The 19,335-nt window shown below is 43.9% G+C and overlaps 1 protein-coding gene across 3 annotated transcripts in view; it reads left to right on the top strand.

The window, feature by feature from the left end:
* LOC107386539 (cell adhesion molecule DSCAML1) overlaps nt 1–19,335 on the top strand; it is a 66,238-nt gene that overhangs the window by 20,850 nt on the left and 26,053 nt on the right. For all 3 annotated transcript variants that reach the window (XM_015961001.3, XM_015961000.3, XM_070555315.1), the window contains exons 4-5: nt 16,224–16,370; nt 16,455–16,733. In XM_015961001.3, the coding sequence (XP_015816487.1) occupies nt 16,224–16,370; nt 16,455–16,733 (426 nt within the window). The remainder of the gene's footprint in view (nt 1–16,223; nt 16,371–16,454; nt 16,734–19,335) is intronic.

Below are 19,335 nucleotides of genomic sequence, written 5' to 3'. Positions count from 1 at the left end.
GGACACATCGGGACGTTGTGTGACAGAGGAGGACGAGGAGCACGTGTCGTCCCCAGGGCTCTTGCAACACATCGACCATCATCATTGGGTCAGACATCATCCCTCTTTCATCCGTCCCATGTGGCACGCAGCGGGCTCTGAGGGTGGAGGGGCTGCATCACGTAGATGAAGGTGAAGATAGAAACACCTTACTCCAAGTTTCTTTCCACAAAGAAATTAGCCTATAGCCGATAAATTAACAAAGATGAACCAACTCCTCTTTTATTTCCTCCTTCTTCACTTTTGCTGAATATTTCTGCCCTACACTCATCTGCCCCGACGTGCTGAAAAGGGCAGGAACAGATGGAGCGCTGGCAGCCATCTTTTACTTAGTTAGGTTGAGTAGGCACGTGGGTGGGTGTGTTAATTAGCACAAATAAGTGTGTGTGTGTGTGTGTGTGTGTGTGTGTGTGTGTGTGTGTGTGTCGTCTGTGTGATTTAGGGGCACAATAGACATAATTATATCTGCTTGAGAGGCCTGGTTCTGTGTAAGCGTGCATGTGTGTGTGGAGGGGGGGTTCAGCCGTGGCCCAAGCCCAGGCTTTGTACGCTCAGAGGGCTGACAAGTGTCGGCTATTATTGACTATTTACACACTACCACACTCGCCTGCTCACGTGCACTTAACTCACATAAAGCACACACTCCACCTCCATCACTCCGCTCTGCCTCCCTTCTCTTTGAGTCTCTGTCAAACACACACACACACACACACACACACACACACACACACACACACACACACACACACACACACACACACACACACACACACACACACACACACACACACACACACACACACTCACACACAGGATGCTGTATGGGCATGTTTACAGTTTGTCGGTGTATCAGTGTCACTCAGTGTAAAAGGGAAGGAAGGCAAGCCCCTGCGAGCACATCACTTTGACAGAAATCTGGCCACTTTTTCACCCTTCAAGGCAGTTTGTGTCGGAACACGGCAACAGAGAAAGATGAGTAGCAAGAGTGGGATGATTGTTTTTATGTTCAAATGATAACACTTAAATAAATGCTTTTCCAAACCCAAACCCTGGAAAATGAAATCCACTATTCAGTGAGTCAAACGTTGAACCAACTTCTTGATTTATTATTTTTCCTAGGAAGGCGCTTTTAAAAAGTAAACTAATAATTCCTTAAGTAATACATATAAAATCACAGAAGCTTTTATTTTTTGAACCAGAATCTGTCATCTCAGAATCCTCCAGTTCTCCAAAAGTCAGTTAAACAAATAAACAAACAAACAAACAAATGTTTACTGCTGCCAGCCACTAGTGGGCAATGTGGAATCTTTTCATCCTCATCTTCATTAATCTAATTTTAATGCATATTAGTGGTCTAATTTAGAAAGTAATCACTCTCAGTCTCAAATTATATGACCACATCTTGTGGGATTAGATAAAACCCAATTAGCTATGGCATCATGAACCTTTAGCTCAATATCCACAAATCTGACTGAGCTTTAACTAATTTTTGGCATTTACTAAGGTTTGGTGTCCATCGTAAACTGGGTTCAGTCAGTAAATCTCTGATTTTCATGCAGCGATTACTCTGGGTTTCATGTAAATGTCATGTTATTGCTAAAATGTTAAGATCCTAAACAAAAAGTTTGGGACCTGTTCGCTCTTCCCTTTCCACTGATGTAGATTGCCATTACCTGATGGGTTTATTTTTATTTCCCACATTTTAAAGAATTTAAATGATTGTTTTGTAACAGATAGCTTCTAATCTGCCACATCCAGAGTCATTAAGAAAAGTGAAAGCAGGAAGGCTTGTGTTGAGGCTTAAAGTAAGAGAAGTGGAGGGTTTATGTGGCCTAGAACTGGGTAAGAAATAGGATTTAAGTAAAGAGGTTTTGCCCCTCTTTTCTTCTGTGTCCTTCCATTCTTTTGTTAAGGCTAACGAAAGAAGGATTAGTGCTGGGAGATTACAAGCTCTGCTAAGAAATTGCATTTAAGGAAATGCTTATTTACTGAAATGCTCGGAGCAGTGGCAAGAAGTTTGGATCTGATTTTCAATCTTCGTTTCTGTCTCACTAACACTGTGAAAGGCAGTGATTTTAACTTTAATCCTGGCTTTCAGAAAACAACTCAACTCGTGAGAGTTTAGGAATTTCATCCCACTTTTTCTTAGATGTGATGAAACTGTTACATATTTTGGTTTGATCAGGGTGTGTGCACACAAAGACATTCACTTACAATTAAAGTCACTGTGATGAAGAGACTGGTGATGCAGCTGGATGTTTGGAGACTGCAAGGAACAATGATCCGGGATCAGACGGGATCTCTGGTGTTTATCCAAATGCCATGTTCCTACATGACCTCCCAATCAGACCTATTGATCCGCCACACTATTAGCTGTCCAAACACACTCGGAGGTCACATCAGCACTGCAGGCCCTGATCGAATGTAGTAGATACGAAGGTGAACAGAGCATCAGATGCCAAACCAGCTGATTGTGGATTAGCTTGTTCATACAGAATGGCGTTAATCATAATGTAACACAAGTTGCTTGTTTCCATTTCCCACTTAAATAATGTAAAGTCAAATTTGCTTTACTGCCTTTCAAAGAGCCGGCAACTGGAGGATGTGGAGGATATTAAAGCATTAGTGGAATTTAAAATCACATTTCTTGTTGTTGTTGAGTTTAGGTAGCTTTGGATGTGTCTAATGTACCAAAAGTCTGGCATCTCTGACCTGCTTTCCTATTTAAATTTGTAATGTAATGGCTGCAGAGAAACATTCAGAGAAAAGATGATTTAAAACAGAAGAAGAACACATCCCTTATATCTGTATGTCCCAGCCCACTTTAACATCAAATGTATGCACGTTGGTTGCAATAATGCTAACCGAGCACGCTAGTCTGAGCTACGGCTAATGCTAGCCTGAGCTACGGCGAATGTTGGATGACAGCGAAACAAAAGAGAAGAATGCCAGAGCACACACCTAACATTTCAGGACATGTTGGGAATATTCAGACTTTGAATTAATGCCAGCTAGATCCGTGGTATTTATTCAAATCTTGCCTGGGTGTCATGTGACATGTCACATTCTTTGTTTTGAAATCAAACATAGGTTAGTAATATTTGAACTCGTAATAAAGATTGTTGAGCAAGAAAAAACAAATAGATGTAGGAGTTTTTTGTGGTGTACCCCAGCAATTTTTATTCACAGGTGCTTTAGTTTCCTGTTATGGCGCTTACACATTAGCGCTGGCACGGTTGTTTGGTCCGGCTGGATGGCGTGAATTTGGGCTGGTACGGGCGGTGTAGTGTTCACGTATAAATCCAAGAGACTTCTCAGGAATGCAGAAATCTCCGAGCCTGTGAGCGGCGCTTAATACGCGCGGGAAAGTGCGCTCCACAAGGTAAACAAAAGGCGGACATGAGCTGTGTTGCTTTTGGAGACTCTGAGCCACATTATTTTATAATTAGCTGTGTGTGTCATCATAATCTTGTGCCACACACACACTGATTTCTCCCCAGAGCAGCTGTCTGCTCGCTAGGGCAATACCTCCGATGCTGAAAAAGAGTTGCCTCTGCACCGAAAATGCAAATCTGACCTGTGTGTGAAACCGAATTCCGGTGCCATTCGATACCTTTTGGGGTCTGTCGCGTTATTAAAACACTGCGTGAATCCAACTGCGGGTTTAACGTGGCTTTTTTTTCTCACTGCATGTCCCCATAACATGGCCGCCGTTCCCTCTCCCTAGTCACCCTGCTGACGTCATAACCAGTCGCCTGTAATCCACAACAGCATAACATAACATTACACCACGTGGCTCCTATCTTGAACCATTCACACACTCATCAATCACACATTTTAACTTCAGCTTAGTTGGAGTAAATATTTTCAAAACAACACTTTCCCGGTGCTAAATATTCTGTTAAATGTTTGAACCGGCAATACATAGAAACACTATAACCATTACAGTAACTCTGCCTGTTTTTTTCCCACAAACATCCAGAAACTTTTAACAGCTTTTCCTTCCACTAAACTTTCCAGAGTTCTTCTTCAGCCAGTCCTTGTGACAACTTTGGAACAACTAATAAGTCCAATCTTATTGGGTTGATCACAGCTCTCCCTGCTCTGGTCCTGGTCACAGGCGTCAGAGATGGTTTCAGGAGATTCTGCTCTGCCGTTGTTGCTGCTGGCAGATCCACAGTTTGTTAAGTTGGAGTATCACTGCTTTGCTGTTCAGCTGTTCCGCTGCTGCCCTGCTCGAGTGAAGGTCTCCTGGGTACGAGATGCCAGCGATTCTGTCTGACGATCCCATGAGGTCCCTCCACCAGATAGGAGCGCGGTGTGGCATGTTACTTGATGACAACTCCCGATGTTTTCTGGTCTGTAACCCACACTTCTTGCCCAGGTGTGAGTCTGCTGAGATTTTGCATACGATGCCGCAGATTATAGCTTTGTGCATCCTTCCTCTTCCTCTCCTTTTCCTTTAGCTCCACAACATTTTCATCTGGATGGTCAGGATCCAGTAGAGCAGGAAGCATTGGTATAGTTGTACAAATTCTCCTCCCCATGGGAAGTTGAGCGGGGCTGTGGACATTTTGAAGTGGAGTCACCCAAAATGACTGCAGGGCTAGGTAGGGGTCTTTCACTTTCTTTAGGAGTCTCTTGACCGTCTCGCTCAGCCTCTGCATTTCTTTGGGGGTATCTCGGGCTGCTGGTGATGTGAAGAAATCCGTAAACTTTGGCAAACTCAATGAAGGCCGCTCCTAAAAACTGCAGTCAATTATCGGTGATTAAAGTCTCACAAATGCCGTGACGTGCAAAGATTGACTTTAAATGGGCAATCACATCATCCGCTCTAGATGGGGTCAAAAGAGCAATCTCTACGTACCTCGATACATAGTCCACTACTAAAAGGTAGGTTTTGTCTTTCAACATGAACAGATCCGCTCCGCACTTCTGCCATGGCCGACCTGGGTATGGTATCGTCATCAGCGGCTCCCTGTGGTTCTGCCTCTCCTGACTGCACGTCCGGCAGTTTAGAACCAGTTTGTTCAGCTGCTGACTCAACACTGGCCACCACACAGACTGGCGTGCTCTCTCTCTGCACTTTATCACGCCTTGATGCAGCCTGGACAGAACATCATTTCTCATATCAACAGGTATGACCAGTCTTTGTCTCTTTAGCAGAAGACCATCTTGGACCGTGAGAAACGCCCGTTCACTCCAATACAGTTTCAGAGTTGGTTCTGTGACGCCGTGTGTGGGCCATCCTTCTGTGCACAGCTGCATCACTCGTGCACACACTGTCCCTCTGCAATTGGTCTTTTAACTCCTCCAGGTACGCAGTACTTGCTGGTAGGTTTTCCACCACTGTGTCGGCGTAGATGTTGGTGTCCTCAAACAGCTCTTTTTCATCTGTTGTCTCTTTGCTCTTTACTGGAGCTCTTGACAGTGTGTCTGCAGTCCACAGAGATTTTCCCGCTACATGGGATATGGAGTACGAGTAGCGCATCAGGCGCATTCTAAAGCGTTGTATCCGAGGAGGTAGTATCCAGTGCCTGCGATCCTGTGAGACTCAGGAGAGGCTTGTGGTCAGTCTCCAGCTGAAAATGTTTTCCAATGAGGAAATTTCAAAACCTCTCACAGGCCCAAGTCAGCCCCAATGCCTCCTTCTCCACTTGTGCATATCTTTGTTCCGTTGGTGTGAGTGACCGCGACATGTAGACTGTTGGTCTCCATTCTTCGTCCCATCTCTGTAGCAGTACTCCACCCAGGCCATGTGAAGATGCATCTGCAGAAACTTTACATTCTCTGTTAGGATCATACATGGCTAGGACAGGTGGCGCTGTCGGTGCATCTTTTAGATCCCGAAAAGCTCTAACATGCTCGGCACCCCGCATCCAGCAGTTCTTTTTAGAGAGGAGGTCTCGTAGTGGCTTGTCCCTCTCTGCCAGCTGTGGGATGAACTTCCCCAGCTGGTTCACCATCCCAAGGAATGATCTTAGTTCGCTCACAATTGTCGGCACCTTCATCCTCTTCACCTCCTCAGTCTTTGCCAGGTCTGGGCTGATGCCGCTGGCAGAGACCACATGACCAAGGACGCTAACCTTAGACTTTGACAGGTCACACTTGGCGATGTTCAAGGTGATTCCAGCCTTCAGAATTTTTGTCAGCACGCTATGAAGGCGAGCATCGTGCTCCTCTTGCGTGCGGCCCCACATAAGCACGCCGTCCATGGGACACACTACTCCTTCCAATCCTTCTGTGAGTTCGGTCGCCATTCGGTTCTGGAAGTGTTCGGGAGCTGAAGCTATGCCGAAAGGTAGCCATTTGAAGAAGAAGCGTCCGAGGGTAGTGATAAAAGTTGTCAGTTTAGCTGAATCTTCAGTTAGGGGAATCTGCCAAAACCCCATGTTTGCATCCAGCTTACTAAAAATTCTGGATCCAGCCAGTCTCCCCAGTGTTTCCTCCACTGATGGAAGAATGAACTTCTCTCTACGCACAGACTCGTTCAACTTAGTTAAGTCCACAAATATACGCACAGCGCCTGACTTCTTCGGTACGACCATTATGCCGGCACACCAATCGGTTGGTTCCTCCACCCTGCATATTACCCCAAGGTCCTCCATGCGGGCTAGTTCCTGTTTAACTTTGTCCATTGATGGTAATGGGATCCTTCTTGGAGCTTTCAGTGAGAACGGTTGAGCCCCTGGTTTCAGCTTTATGGCATTTGGCTGTTGCACCTCCCCCAAACCACTGCATAGTTTTGGGTGGTTTTGTTTTAATGTCTCTATTGTGACACTGTCCAGACGTGCAACAAGCCCCAACTTACAGCGGGTCTTCCCAGCAAGGTGGTGTGCAGGTGACGAACCACATAAACATCCTCCACGCTCTCCTTTCTCTGCAGCCGCAGTTTGACAACACCCTCAACTGTAAACAGGGTTTTCCCAGGTCCAAGGAGTTGTTTTCCTACTTTCTGGAGCCTGGGAGGATTATTTTCAAATAACCCTTTGAAAACAGTGTGCAGTATAACTGTGTGACGTCAGCACCTGTGTCGATCTTAAACATCATGTTTTTGTCTTGAATGTTGATGTCGACCATCCAGGGATCACCCTCTGTTGTTACGCTGCCAAGGAAAACCTCTTTTCCCTCCTCTTGTGTAACCTCATGAACCCCTTTTGAACTCCAACACAGGTGGCTAAAATGTCCCTTCTTCCCACATGAGTGGCATTTCCCCTCATTAGCGGTAGACTCTCGCTTTGGGTGTGATGGGGAGCATCCACATTTGGAGCACTTTGAAGCTGAGCTCTTAGCATTTTGTGCAGCAACAGGCTTAGTGACATGCTGAGATCTATTTTTAGCAGGCTTACTGTTTTTAGATGCCCTCACCCTGTCCACTGACTTTCTGTCTTCCTCCGGCGGGCAGGTGTCCCCTCTTAATGAAACTTGTTGCCTTTTAACCTCCTCGCTTTGACGCGCCACCCTGATATATCTTTATCCAGGGTGAGCTTTGCATCAAGCTGCAGCGCTCTGATAGGCCTTTATCCAGCAGACCCACAACAAGCCTGTCTCTGATCAGTTCGTCGTGAAGCTCTCTGTACTTGCAGTGTTCTGCTAGCGCATACAAAGCAGTCACAAAAGAATCCACTGACTCTCCTTCCTTCTGCTTTCGCATGTTGAACCTAGCTCTCTCATAAATAACGTTCTTTTTAGCTACGAAGAAGCTCTGGAAGCCGTCACGTACCCCACTATACGTGTTCCTTTGAGCCGAAGCTAGCGTCAGTCCTCGCAGGATATCATCAGCCTCATCTCCCATACAATATATCAGCGTGTTAACTTGATTATCCTCGGTGCTATTGTTCAAGTTACTTGCCAGGCGGAACCTTTCGAATCTGCAGATCTATTTTTCCCATTCTTCCGGTTTCGTGAAGTCGAAGGGCTCTGGCGGCTGGATGTTAAACGTAGCACTCGGTCCTGAACCCGGTCCGGCTGCGACCCTCAGTCCTGGCGCGGCTGCTGCTAGCTGCTGGCTACCACTGCTAACGTCTTCCCCTTGGCTCATTCTGACCTCTTGCCGTTGAGAAAAAAAAAGAAATCCTTCGACGTCCGTCCTCTTCGGTCCGCGTTAGCACAGGACTTCTGACACTATGTTGCGTTATTAAAACACTGCGTGAATCCAACTGCGGGTTTAACGTGGCTTTATTTTCTCACTGCAGGTCCCCATAATATGGCCGCCGTTCCCCCTCCCTAGTCACCGTGCTGATGTCATAACCAGTCGCCTGTAATCCACAACAGCATAACATAACATTACACCACAGGGTCGTGCCGACGTTAATGTGTAAGTGCCATTAGTGTCCTTGCACGTGACAACAGCAGTGTTGGAAAACGGTCAGTGAGCACTGCTTTGAACTAATGATGATAATTGAGTGTTTGAAAGGTTCTTCTTTAACATGACTTTAAAACCACCAAATCCACTCCAAACCCACCCATAGAACATGTTACCCAAAGAATCTGAATCAAAACCGCCTAATTGTGCAGGAAACCACCCAATCTGGAAACACTGAACTTGACTGCAGCACAGACTAGTGGTGTGGAGGGGAACTGTTATTCTATGAACAATGACAAAATTAGAAAACTGAATTTATAAATGTATGTGTGGATTTAAACTTGTTAACTATCTATCATAATCAGTGCTGTAAACTATGACAGTTTTTTCTGCAGAAGTCCTTTAGCTCTAAATTATAATGTGTATAATTTGTGTTCTCGTGTTTATTGTCGTGTCATTTCATGCTAATTGTAAAGCACATTGAATTGCCCCTGTGTTTGAAATGTGCAATATAAATAAAGCTGCCTTGCCTTATCTGTTGGAGGAAATCAGGACATCAAATGCTGGTATATTGTCACATTTTAACTCTGATGTTTAAAGGTGGAGACTGTTGAAACTTTATGAGGAACGTGGTGAAATTTTAATTTCTGAATGAGTGATTTGAGTGAAATTATAAGCCAAATGACTGTTTCTTAGCAGCAAGTAGCTCAGGAGGTAGAGCGGGTGGTCCAGTGACCGGAAGGTTGCAGGATCAATCTTGGCTTCGACTAGAGAATGCTGCTGTTGTGTCCTCGGGCAATACACTTAACCTGTCTTGCCTGCTGGTGGTGGTCAGAAGGATCAGTGGCACCTGTGTTCTGCAGGCCTTGCCTCAGTCAATGCAGCTGTGGCTACATCGTAGCTCATCCCCACCAGTGTGTGAATTTGGGTGTGAATGGGTAAATGACTGATTGTGTTGTGAAGTGCCTTCAAGAGTTGTAGAACCTTAAGAAGACGCTATACAAATACAGGCCATCTACCATCTTATAGCCCAGTTAGAAAATTGTGCTTTTTGAATTTTTGATTCGGTGTGCCTGAGTTCATCTGATTGTCCTTTGTGGAAAACATGGTAAATCTGTGTGTGTGTGTGTGTGTGTGTGTGTGTGTGTGTGTGTGTGCGCGCGCGCGCGCACGCGTTTCTCTGAGCTGGGCAGTGGCACTCCTCTGCCACCAGCGCTCTAATAGGGAGAGACCAGGCAGCTCACTCAGGGCTGCTAATGCAGCTCAATGCCCCGGGCCATGGGCTAAGCTGGAATACACACACACACACACACACACACACACACACACACACACACACACACACACACACACACACACACACACACACACACACACACACACACACACACACACACACACACACACACACAAACAGACAAAGACACAAACATATGATGGCAGGCTGTAGATCCAACTCTCTCTTATCTACAGCTAAATCAAAATAAGGTGAAGGGGTGAGAGCTTTTTGCCGCCGAATGTTAGTGTTTAAGCTTTAGTGCACAGACAATTAGCAGTTCAGGAGAAGTTATTTGGACATCCAGTAAAGTGTCATTGTGTGGGCCATGGCTGCATGAGTCTCTATGGTGTATTGGGATGTGTGTGTAGTTTCTCTCGCGGGACTCTCATTATCACTGCTGTCCCAGATGTCACCAAGCACATGAAACACACGTCATGAATAATGGAGTCCTTTTTCTACACCTCTCCCTATTTCTCTCCATCTCTACCCCTCCCTCTTTCCCTTCCATCCCTCGTTTTTCTCTGATACTTCTGCTGTTCCTTAATCTCCTCTGTGCTGCCTCTATCGGAGATGGTCCATTTAGCTTCTCGCAGCATCGTCAGCCTGTCTGGTTAGGGTGGCTTTATGGGGAGGAACATGGCATCTCTGCAGCTCTGTGTTGAGTTATAAGTCCTTTGAATGCAACCAGTCCATTGAGACTCTGCATAGGGTCCTCCACTTCAACCCCTCCCCCAGTGTTTACTGTTTAAAGTCAAATAGGGTAAACTGGGACAGAGGGGGCCACTGGAGCAGAAGAGATGTGGTCCCAATGCAGCAGAAACTGGACCCCACTCTCTTGGAGTCCCCTCCATATTTGTCCCCTCATCTACTTTCCAGCATCCTGTGCTCTCACACAGATCCGGTGTAGGAGATAACACAGAGGCAGTGCATAGGGAATATGATTGAAAGGTGAGGTAAGCAGTCAGAATTGGTTAGGGGAGAGGACAGCAGTTAGGATTAGACAGTGAAGCGTGGCTTTTTAATGAAAACATGACAGAGCTGCAGCAGCTTCCTCCAGCGTCCTGCTCTCCGACCCCGTTTCCTGAAAATGAACAAGTGACAAAGAAGCAAGAGTAGTGAAACGGAGGGAGCTGAATGCTGAGATTCAGACGTTCACTGTGTTAGACTTAACCGGCAAATTGATTCATGCCCCGTCTGAACTGTTCAGTAGCCTTAACAAAGTCGCTTTCATCAAGGAGATGCAGCAGTGGGTTCCCGCTGCACCGTGTTGTCTTACATCAGTTGGGCCGATAAAACCTGCTTTGAATATAAAACGAAAAGAGTCAAGAGGAATCAGTGGATACCAGTGAAACTTGTGTTTTGATTCCTGCTTCTACAGTGGCTTGTAAATTTATATAACTTATAGTTTTCGTGTTATGGTGACCATTTTTTCTACACCAGCCATTGCAGAAGTGGATCACTGCCGTTCACTGACTTGGTGCTAATTTTAACTTGTAGTTTCTTAATTTCAGTGCCAGCAGGGAAATATTTTTGTCCTGTTTTAAGCCTGGTAGGTCTCTCTCTCTCTCTCTCTCTCTCTCTCTCTCTCTCTCTCTCTCTCTCTCTCTCTCTCTCTCTCTCTCTCTCTCTCTCGCTCTCTCTCTCTCTCTGTGTGTGTGTGTGTGTGTGTGTGTGTGTGTGTGTGTGTGTGTGTGTGTGTGTGTGCCTAACATGTCAGCGTTTGTGGGCACCGAGCATATTCCAGCTCTGCAGAGAATACCCGGAATACACTGCGTCTTTTTTTCTTTCTTTCGTCTTCTTTCTGTGACAGTCTCGAGTCTTTGATCCGCTCCTCTTTCCTTCTGTCTTCTCATCTTCTCTCAGAATCTTCTCTGCACCGTGCTGTTGAAAGCAAAGGTATGAGGCAGAAAAACAGAGCTCAGTTTTGATAGAGTAACATTTATGATAGGACCCTATTTTTAACTAAAGTTTTTTTTTGTCCGATGAAAACATCTTAAAAAGAAAACAGTTGGTGACTTTAAGAAACATAACTAATCTTAATATATAACTTTTTGATATGAATTTGAATTTGTTGGTAACTTCTGTGACATTTGGCTTAAAACTGGAGATCAAACTAGCTGGATTTGGCTTGTGTGGGACAAGATTTTGAAGATTCAATCCTAACAAGATAACCACCAACACTAAAACCCATATTTCCTCACGTTACACATAGAACAATCTTATTTTAAAACATTACAGGGAGCCGGTGATGGATGTGATCCTTTAACATTATGTGATTTCACTGATCTTTTTGACACTTTGTGCGGAAAAAAACCACAAGCTTTTCTAGTATTTTAGCTCCATATTTCCATTTGTACTTGTAAAGGTGCTTGTAAGGACTTGAGAAAGGCCGTCGGAGGCCAAGAACTGCTGCCAGAGGAATGCTCCAGGAAGCAGGTTGTAGGGATCCACCATAGCAAAGTGACTGACTAGTAGCTCAGTAGCCTTTTCAATACTGACTTGATACGAATTCAGTAAAGGTCTTGTTCCTAAAATGGGCCAGTCCTGTTTAAATAACACAGAAATGTTCCCTCAAAACCAAGCAAGTGGGTCAGGTTAACTTCTGAGAGCTTAATGTGAGAGAAGAATCCTCCATCTTGGTTTTTAAAGCCACAAATCAGTGAGGAACAAGCCCCAAAGAGTTAACTTTGTGTAAAAGTACCCCCCCTTCAGGTTTCAAGGCTCACAGAACTTTTAATTGCTTACAAATGTTAATGTTACTCAAAGGTTTCATTTAACAAATTCATGCAAAACCTTTTTATTTCATTTACTTTCACAATTATTCAAACAATGTTTGCAGACGTCTTGCCCCAGCCTTTTCTGCATTCATCATACTACAAAAGGTTACGGTGCTGCTGTCAGCCTCAGCGATTGTAACGCTGGACGTGATTTAATAATTGGTGGAAGTACACTAAAATCTTAACGCGGTGGCAGTGAGAAGGCCCTAGCAACAGGGAGAGGATGAAGAAAGCGTCAGACTGAGAGGGAGGGGGAAAGATGCAGAACATCAATAAATAATGGCCCCGCTGAGGAGGTGGAAATATGGGCCTCGTTATCTTTGCACTGACACCTTCATTTGCATGTGAGAAAATGAGGCTGCTGCTAACTCACACACACTGTGCAAACACACTTTTGGACTCGCATCAGCTACAGTATATTTTCTATTTATAGAAAATGTCATGCTTTCATTTATTTTTTATTCTCTTACACACATTTACTTTACACACTTGCAACATTTCCTTTATCTTCTTCTAGAATGTATTACAGTGCAGGTCTACTCAGTTTATGGACTAGAAAGCAGATATTTTGTTCAGTTCAAAGAATATGAAGTGAAAGCACTTAAAGTTTGAAAGGGGTGTTTGCTGGGGGCATTCATTTAAGCAGTATTCCTTTTTTCAACTGAGCATATTTGGCGGGGTGGTTTCTATTAAATGTTTGTGTTTTTGCAAATGAAAATGTGCAATTTAGGCTGTTTGACATTTATCACGCATTGGTGAACATTTATGGAAACATTTTAATGAAAACTGCAACTATAAGACTGATTATCTTAATTTGGAAGCAAAAACAGGAGAATAACCTTAATAATGTCTTTAACTGTATTTCCTGCTGTTTCTGTACAAACGCCGTTATTAATTACCTGTAGATAGCATTCTGAACAGCCTCAGCTCAGATAAATACAGTTTACATTTTGCAGGACTGAGAAGCTTGTCTAAAGAAAAGAGAATTAAAGGTGCCATATTTGTTCTTGGAAAAAGCCGTTCAAGCAAGCCACATATTGGAGCAAAAATAAAGAAATAAATAAAAAATCCAAAGGTCCGACCACCTTTCTTCAGGTTCCCTCCTACAGACACAGAATCTGATGGTTGTAGACAATGGTTGAACACCTGCTTAAAACACACACTAACAAGCAGACACGCAGACACTTCCAGAACCAACTTCAAACCAAACCTCCTCCCACTCACTTTGTGTACCCCCCCCCCCCCCACACACACACACACACACACACACACACACTAAGTATGCTAGCATATGTAGGGTGTGTTGTTTAAATGGAGCCTGCTCATGGCGACGTACGATCGTACACACTTATTCTGACGCAAAAGATTAAGTTGAGAACTAGCTGCTTTCCTAGACAATAAAACTCTAAACAGAAAATGTTCCATGACACTGAGCAGCTAAGTTAGCTTCTCTTCCTGTTTGGATGCTCAGCCGAGAACTCGTGTTTCGTTCATGGCGTAAAAGAGGTTTCGAGGACCATGGTTATGGATAGGTTATGAGTCATAGCCAGGGGGACCAGGACTGGGTTGTATAATGTTTTTCCAGGATATTGTGCTTCAGAGGTGATTGAAATTATTTCTTTTTTGACGAAACATTGAATTTACCATAGGTATGTGAAAAGCATTTCAAGCAATATGGCAAAAAAAATGTTCAGATGGTGCCTTTAAACCTGTTCCAACCGCAACTATGCCCTCATGTTTGACTCCTTTATATGAAATTCTCTTATTAATTACATGTGTAAATATCAACAACAGCAGCTAAATGTAGCATCCATGGATCAATTCTGGATATTTCTGTGTAAAGTGAAATGAATGTTAGTGCAAGAGTAAAAAAAAGTGTAAAGGAAATGCTCTGATGTGTGGTTTGAGTTGTTTTTTCATCAGACCGATGAGCTAAATTAGATTTTGTATGTATTTATTTTGATGCTCCAAATAGAAGCAAACTACAAAGGATGAGATAACAGATATTTGTGAATTTGACCAAAAAAACACATCTCAAAGAGTTTTAAAATGGTTAATTTTAGTTTTTCTTTTTGTCTTGGATTTCTACACAAAACCAAACTTTTTTTCTGCTTCAGCTGTCACACAAAGTTCCCATCTGGAACACATCTGCAGACAGATCATGAACATTTTGACTCCATTTTTATACATGAATGCGTCTCATTGAAGCTGACCAAACTCTCAACAAGGTCCAACAATGTCAGCCTCCTCAAGGCTTTGTGGCTTCTTTTAAAGAGCCTATTTTGCAAGTGAAAGGATGGTTTTAAAAGAGTCATTTATTGTTGAAAACCTGTGCAGACAACCGGGAACAAGAAGATTTGAGCTCTTAATTATGTTGTAAATGTAAATAAAAATGTGTCCTTGAAACAGCACAGTTAACATCCACATTACTCAATGACTTTCTGTCTGGTTTTGATTTTTTCTGATGGATTAAATTGTGTGAATTCGTAATACATTTTTATTCACGTGTAGCTAACATTCACAATAAACGTAAATCACAACTTCTGACACACATTGGCTCCGTTTCCATCATCCAGTTGAGTCAATATGAATAAAAGCTGAAGTAGCACAGTGATTTAGGATTTAGTAATTAATATTTCACTTCGTCTGCCACTCTGCTTAGAGACTTAGAGCACGTGACAAGAGAGAAAGATGAAAAGCACGAGACAGACGATACGAGAGTTCACACAAAGACATGAAAGACTCCAAACAGATTTCTGCAGCGAGCCACTCGGTCAGGACGAAGGGACAGAGGGCGGGATAAAGCGATGCGTGTGTTGTGTAATCAGTGTTTTTTTAGAGGTTGCAGATGGGATGAATTCAGCCCTCTGCTGAGGACGGAGACAGAAAAGTGTGGCTCTGACACATCCAGCTGACTCCCCCCTACACACCCCTCCCGAGCTCTCTCCCTGCCTGTGTCAGAGTGTTGTGACAGGCACATCTTCGGTGTTGTGGGAGTAGCAGACTTAAAGTGCTCATTATCCTGTAAGGCTTCGTTCTGGGGGGCAAACAAAGGCTGCTGTAAAATTGCAGCCTGTGCCTCCTCTCAGGTCATGCAGCCCATTTGATGCAAACACATGTACGATCCATAACCGCTGCCTTTAGTGTAGCCGCTCAGCCTTGCGACCGACAAACGGGGGGATTTTACATTGCAGATCGATGCAGATGAACACGGTTTTGAATCCAACTCAGACTAAGTTGTTACCCAGCATAAACTTAAAAGATTTTTAGCAACAAGACAAAAGGACTAGTAAAAATATGCTCCTGCTGTGTCCAAAGTGAGTCAGTGTGACTAAAAAATGGCTCAAACCCAAGGTAAACTCTAAGAAATGTGGTGTTAGAAATTGTGGATTTTAGATAAATAAAGCAAATAATTTTAAATCAGATGACTGAGAAAAGACTTTAGGTGTGGTTTGAAACCTTTGATTCTTTTTCTTAACCAATACTATGGCAGCATAAGACAAATGTTTGAAAAACTCTTTATTTTTTCTTTTGAGGAGGGTTGTGTGTTAGTTATTGCCCCCTGCGTTAGTTTTCTGACCGTGTCCGTGTGTGGTGTAAGTGACCGATGTGTGTCCTCCAGGTCTTGACAGAGAGCCAGGTTTCGTGAAGCAACATCGTTAGTGCAGGTAGTGACATCTGCTTGTTCACGGAACATCCTGCGTCTGTAATGAGCACAGTGTGATAGTGCCAGGCTGTAAGACGAGGAGGGACGGGAAGTTCTGTGATTGTCATTATTTCTTCTGAAAATTGAAGGTTGGTCCTTGTCGTGTGTGTTTCTTAGGTAACAGGTTCTCACTGACCTCCTTTGGGGCCCTTTACATCTCTGATGTTCAGAAGGAGGACGCCCTCTCCACATACCGCTGCATCACCAAGCATAAGTACAGTGGTGAGACACGGCAAAGCAACGGGGCCCGGTTGTCAGTAATGGGTGAGCAGCTCGGTGACGGTTTATTATTGCTCTTCGTTTTATTTCCTTTTGTCTTAAACATTTAACTCCGTCTGTCTCCCTAAGACCCCAGCGAGTCCTCGCCCGTCATCTTGGACAGTTTCCAAGCAGGGGAAGTGTACGCCGGGCAGAGCATTGACCTCCCCTGCATAGCGGGCGGCTACCCCAGCCCCACAGTTCGCTGGCTAAAAGATGGCCGACCTCTGCCCTCAGACGCCCGCTGGACACGACGCCTGACGGGACTCACCATCAGTGACCTGAGACAGGAGGACAGTGGCAGCTATGCCTGTGAGGTCACCAACAGCTTTGGCTCAAAGGAGGTTTCTGGACAGCTTCACATAATAGGTGTGTGAACACCATGGCACACACATACACACACACACATACACACACGAAACACACACTCTCACACACCTTGACAAATAACCTGACAGACTCTCACGCTGTCTCCTGAATTAACCAAGCAGAGGGACACACTTCTAGACTCGGTTCTTTTGGTTTGAGGCACACGTGTCAAGTTGGTCACGCTTCAAGTGTTTGTGTAACAAATATATCTGAGCCGTTTGATGCCCCATCATATCAGGCTTCCAAAAGAGACAGGAGCAACACATCGCAGAGTCTGACTCCATAACACAGCTGCCAGCGCCTTTCCCCATCAAAAACCGGGAGGTTGATAAAGGTAGAGATGACGATGAGGGGTCACACAAGGGACAGTCGGACATCCAGACAGTGTCGGAATGAGATTATCAGCAATGTGATAACAGAATAATAGGAGCAGAGGAGATGAATACACACGTGTGTGTGCGAGAGGTACACAATGAAACAAAGACAAACGGGTGAGACAGAGGGAGAGAATAGAGAGGCAGTAGGCTTTGCCAGTGGGCACATCATGGCAGCACACTCTGTGACTCTGACAGGGGGGGGGGGGGGGGGGGGGGGGTTGGAGACACAGCGATGGCCCCCAGCATACACCACCAGCTGCCTTATTGCTCACTGACATTTACACACACACACACACACACACACACACACACACACACACACACACACACACACACACACACACACACACACACTAGTGGACAGAGATGTGAAGAGAGATCTCCAGCTGCTTTTTTAATGAGTGTGTCGAACTGATTGGGTCGCCGCTGCTGATCGTGTCCTCCCCGTTAGAATTTAAACACCTACTGTATGCTTGAATTAGTGTGTCATGATCTGAGTCCAGCGTAATGGTTTCAGACTCAGTTGATGCAAAGCAATGATACCCTTTAGGGACTCAACTGGACATGATCTTTTATTTAAATGTCAGTTAAAAAAATTTATAAAACACCACCTTTTCATAGAAATCCTAATATTTTCCTTTGCATTCACAGTAAAGAGACATTTGAAGGATTAAAATGTAATGAAATCAGTTTTTTCCATTGATTCTCAGCAGTTATACCCCTAAGCTGTCATTTTGAGCATTCTTAAACTGAACAATAAAACATTGGTTGTTAAAGGGCAGTCCCCCTGGCCAAATTTGGTCCACGAATAAATCAATTATTAATAAATTACCCATAATCCAACACAAGAATCAGTTTTAGCCCAGTTCAGAAAAGGTTAACAACAGCAGTCCATCAGAGAAACAGCGTGGTGAGAGGACCAGCAGCAGACAATGTGGACCGTAATTCACCAGGAAGTAAGAAATGAAGTTATGAGTGTAAATTAGTGTTTGACACGTGACATGTTTATTTATCTTACTAATGTTGGCTAAATGTAGACATCTGTAGGGGTCAACATCTCCAAAACATTTTCATTTGGACCAGATAGATGCAGTCCCAAAGGTTCTTCTGGATGTGTGCTCAGATGTGTAAAGGTGTGGGTGACTGAAAAACTTTTTAAGTGTTTTATTTTTCTGATTATAATCGGGCACTCTGAGTTTTTCATGCAGGCTAAGCATGAAAATAGTCTCCTACACATATCTCCTACATTAGCTTCTGATAGAAAACAGATGGTATAAATATAGGATTTGAAAATCCTCACAGATCTATGTCAAACAGAATCAGCATTAATGGGCTCACTGATCTTGAAGGTTGTTGTTTGAACGTCCTGGAAGCAGCGGATGTCTCGGCTAGTTTAAGCTAACCATTAGCATTAGCAACATCACCACATGGCAGAAGCTCCTCCAGGCTTGTGTTATTTGTGGAGATAAAACATCGTTGTTGTAAGTCAGTGGTAGATGTGTGTTACCAGTGTTGCCAACTGTTTTTGACTGAAAGTAGCTGAAGGTCCCCCCAAAAGTCGCTAGATGTCGCCGGATGACGTCACGTGCTAATTTGCATGTTGATGATGTCATCACGCCACATTGGCGTTCATTTTCCCCATAGCATCTAAAACACACACACACACACATATATATACAGGTGCTGGCCAGTAAATTAGAATATCATCAAAAGGTTGAAAATATTTCAGTAATTCCATTCAAAACGTGAAACTTGTACATTATATTCATGCAATGCACACAGACCAATGTATTTCCAATGTTCATTACATTTAAATTTGATATTCATAAGTGACAACTAATGAAAACTCCAAATTTGGTATCTCAAAAAATTAGAATATTCTGAAAAGGCTGAATATAGAAGACACCTGCTGCCACTCTAATCAGCTGATTTACTCAAAACACCTGCAAAGGCCTTTAAAAGGTCCCTCAGTCTTGTTTTGAAGGCACCACAATCATGGGGAAGACTTCTGACTTAACAGCTGTCCAAAAGACAATCATTGACACCTTGCACAAGGAGGGCAAGACACAAAAGGTGATTGCTAAAGAAGCTGGCTGTTCGCAGAGCTCTGTGTCCAAGCACATTAACAGACAGGCGAAGGGACGGAAAAAATGTGGTAGAAAAAAGTGTACAAGCTCTAGGGATAACCGCACCCTGCAGAGAATTGTGACAACAAACCCATTCAA

Source organism: Nothobranchius furzeri, chromosome 10 (genome assembly GCF_043380555.1).
Source record: "Nothobranchius furzeri strain GRZ-AD chromosome 10, NfurGRZ-RIMD1, whole genome shotgun sequence".
NCBI lineage: Eukaryota > Metazoa > Chordata > Actinopteri > Cyprinodontiformes > Nothobranchiidae > Nothobranchius > Nothobranchius furzeri.
The sequence above is the reverse complement of the archived record's forward strand: the minus strand, read 5'-3'. Positions and strand labels throughout refer to the sequence as shown.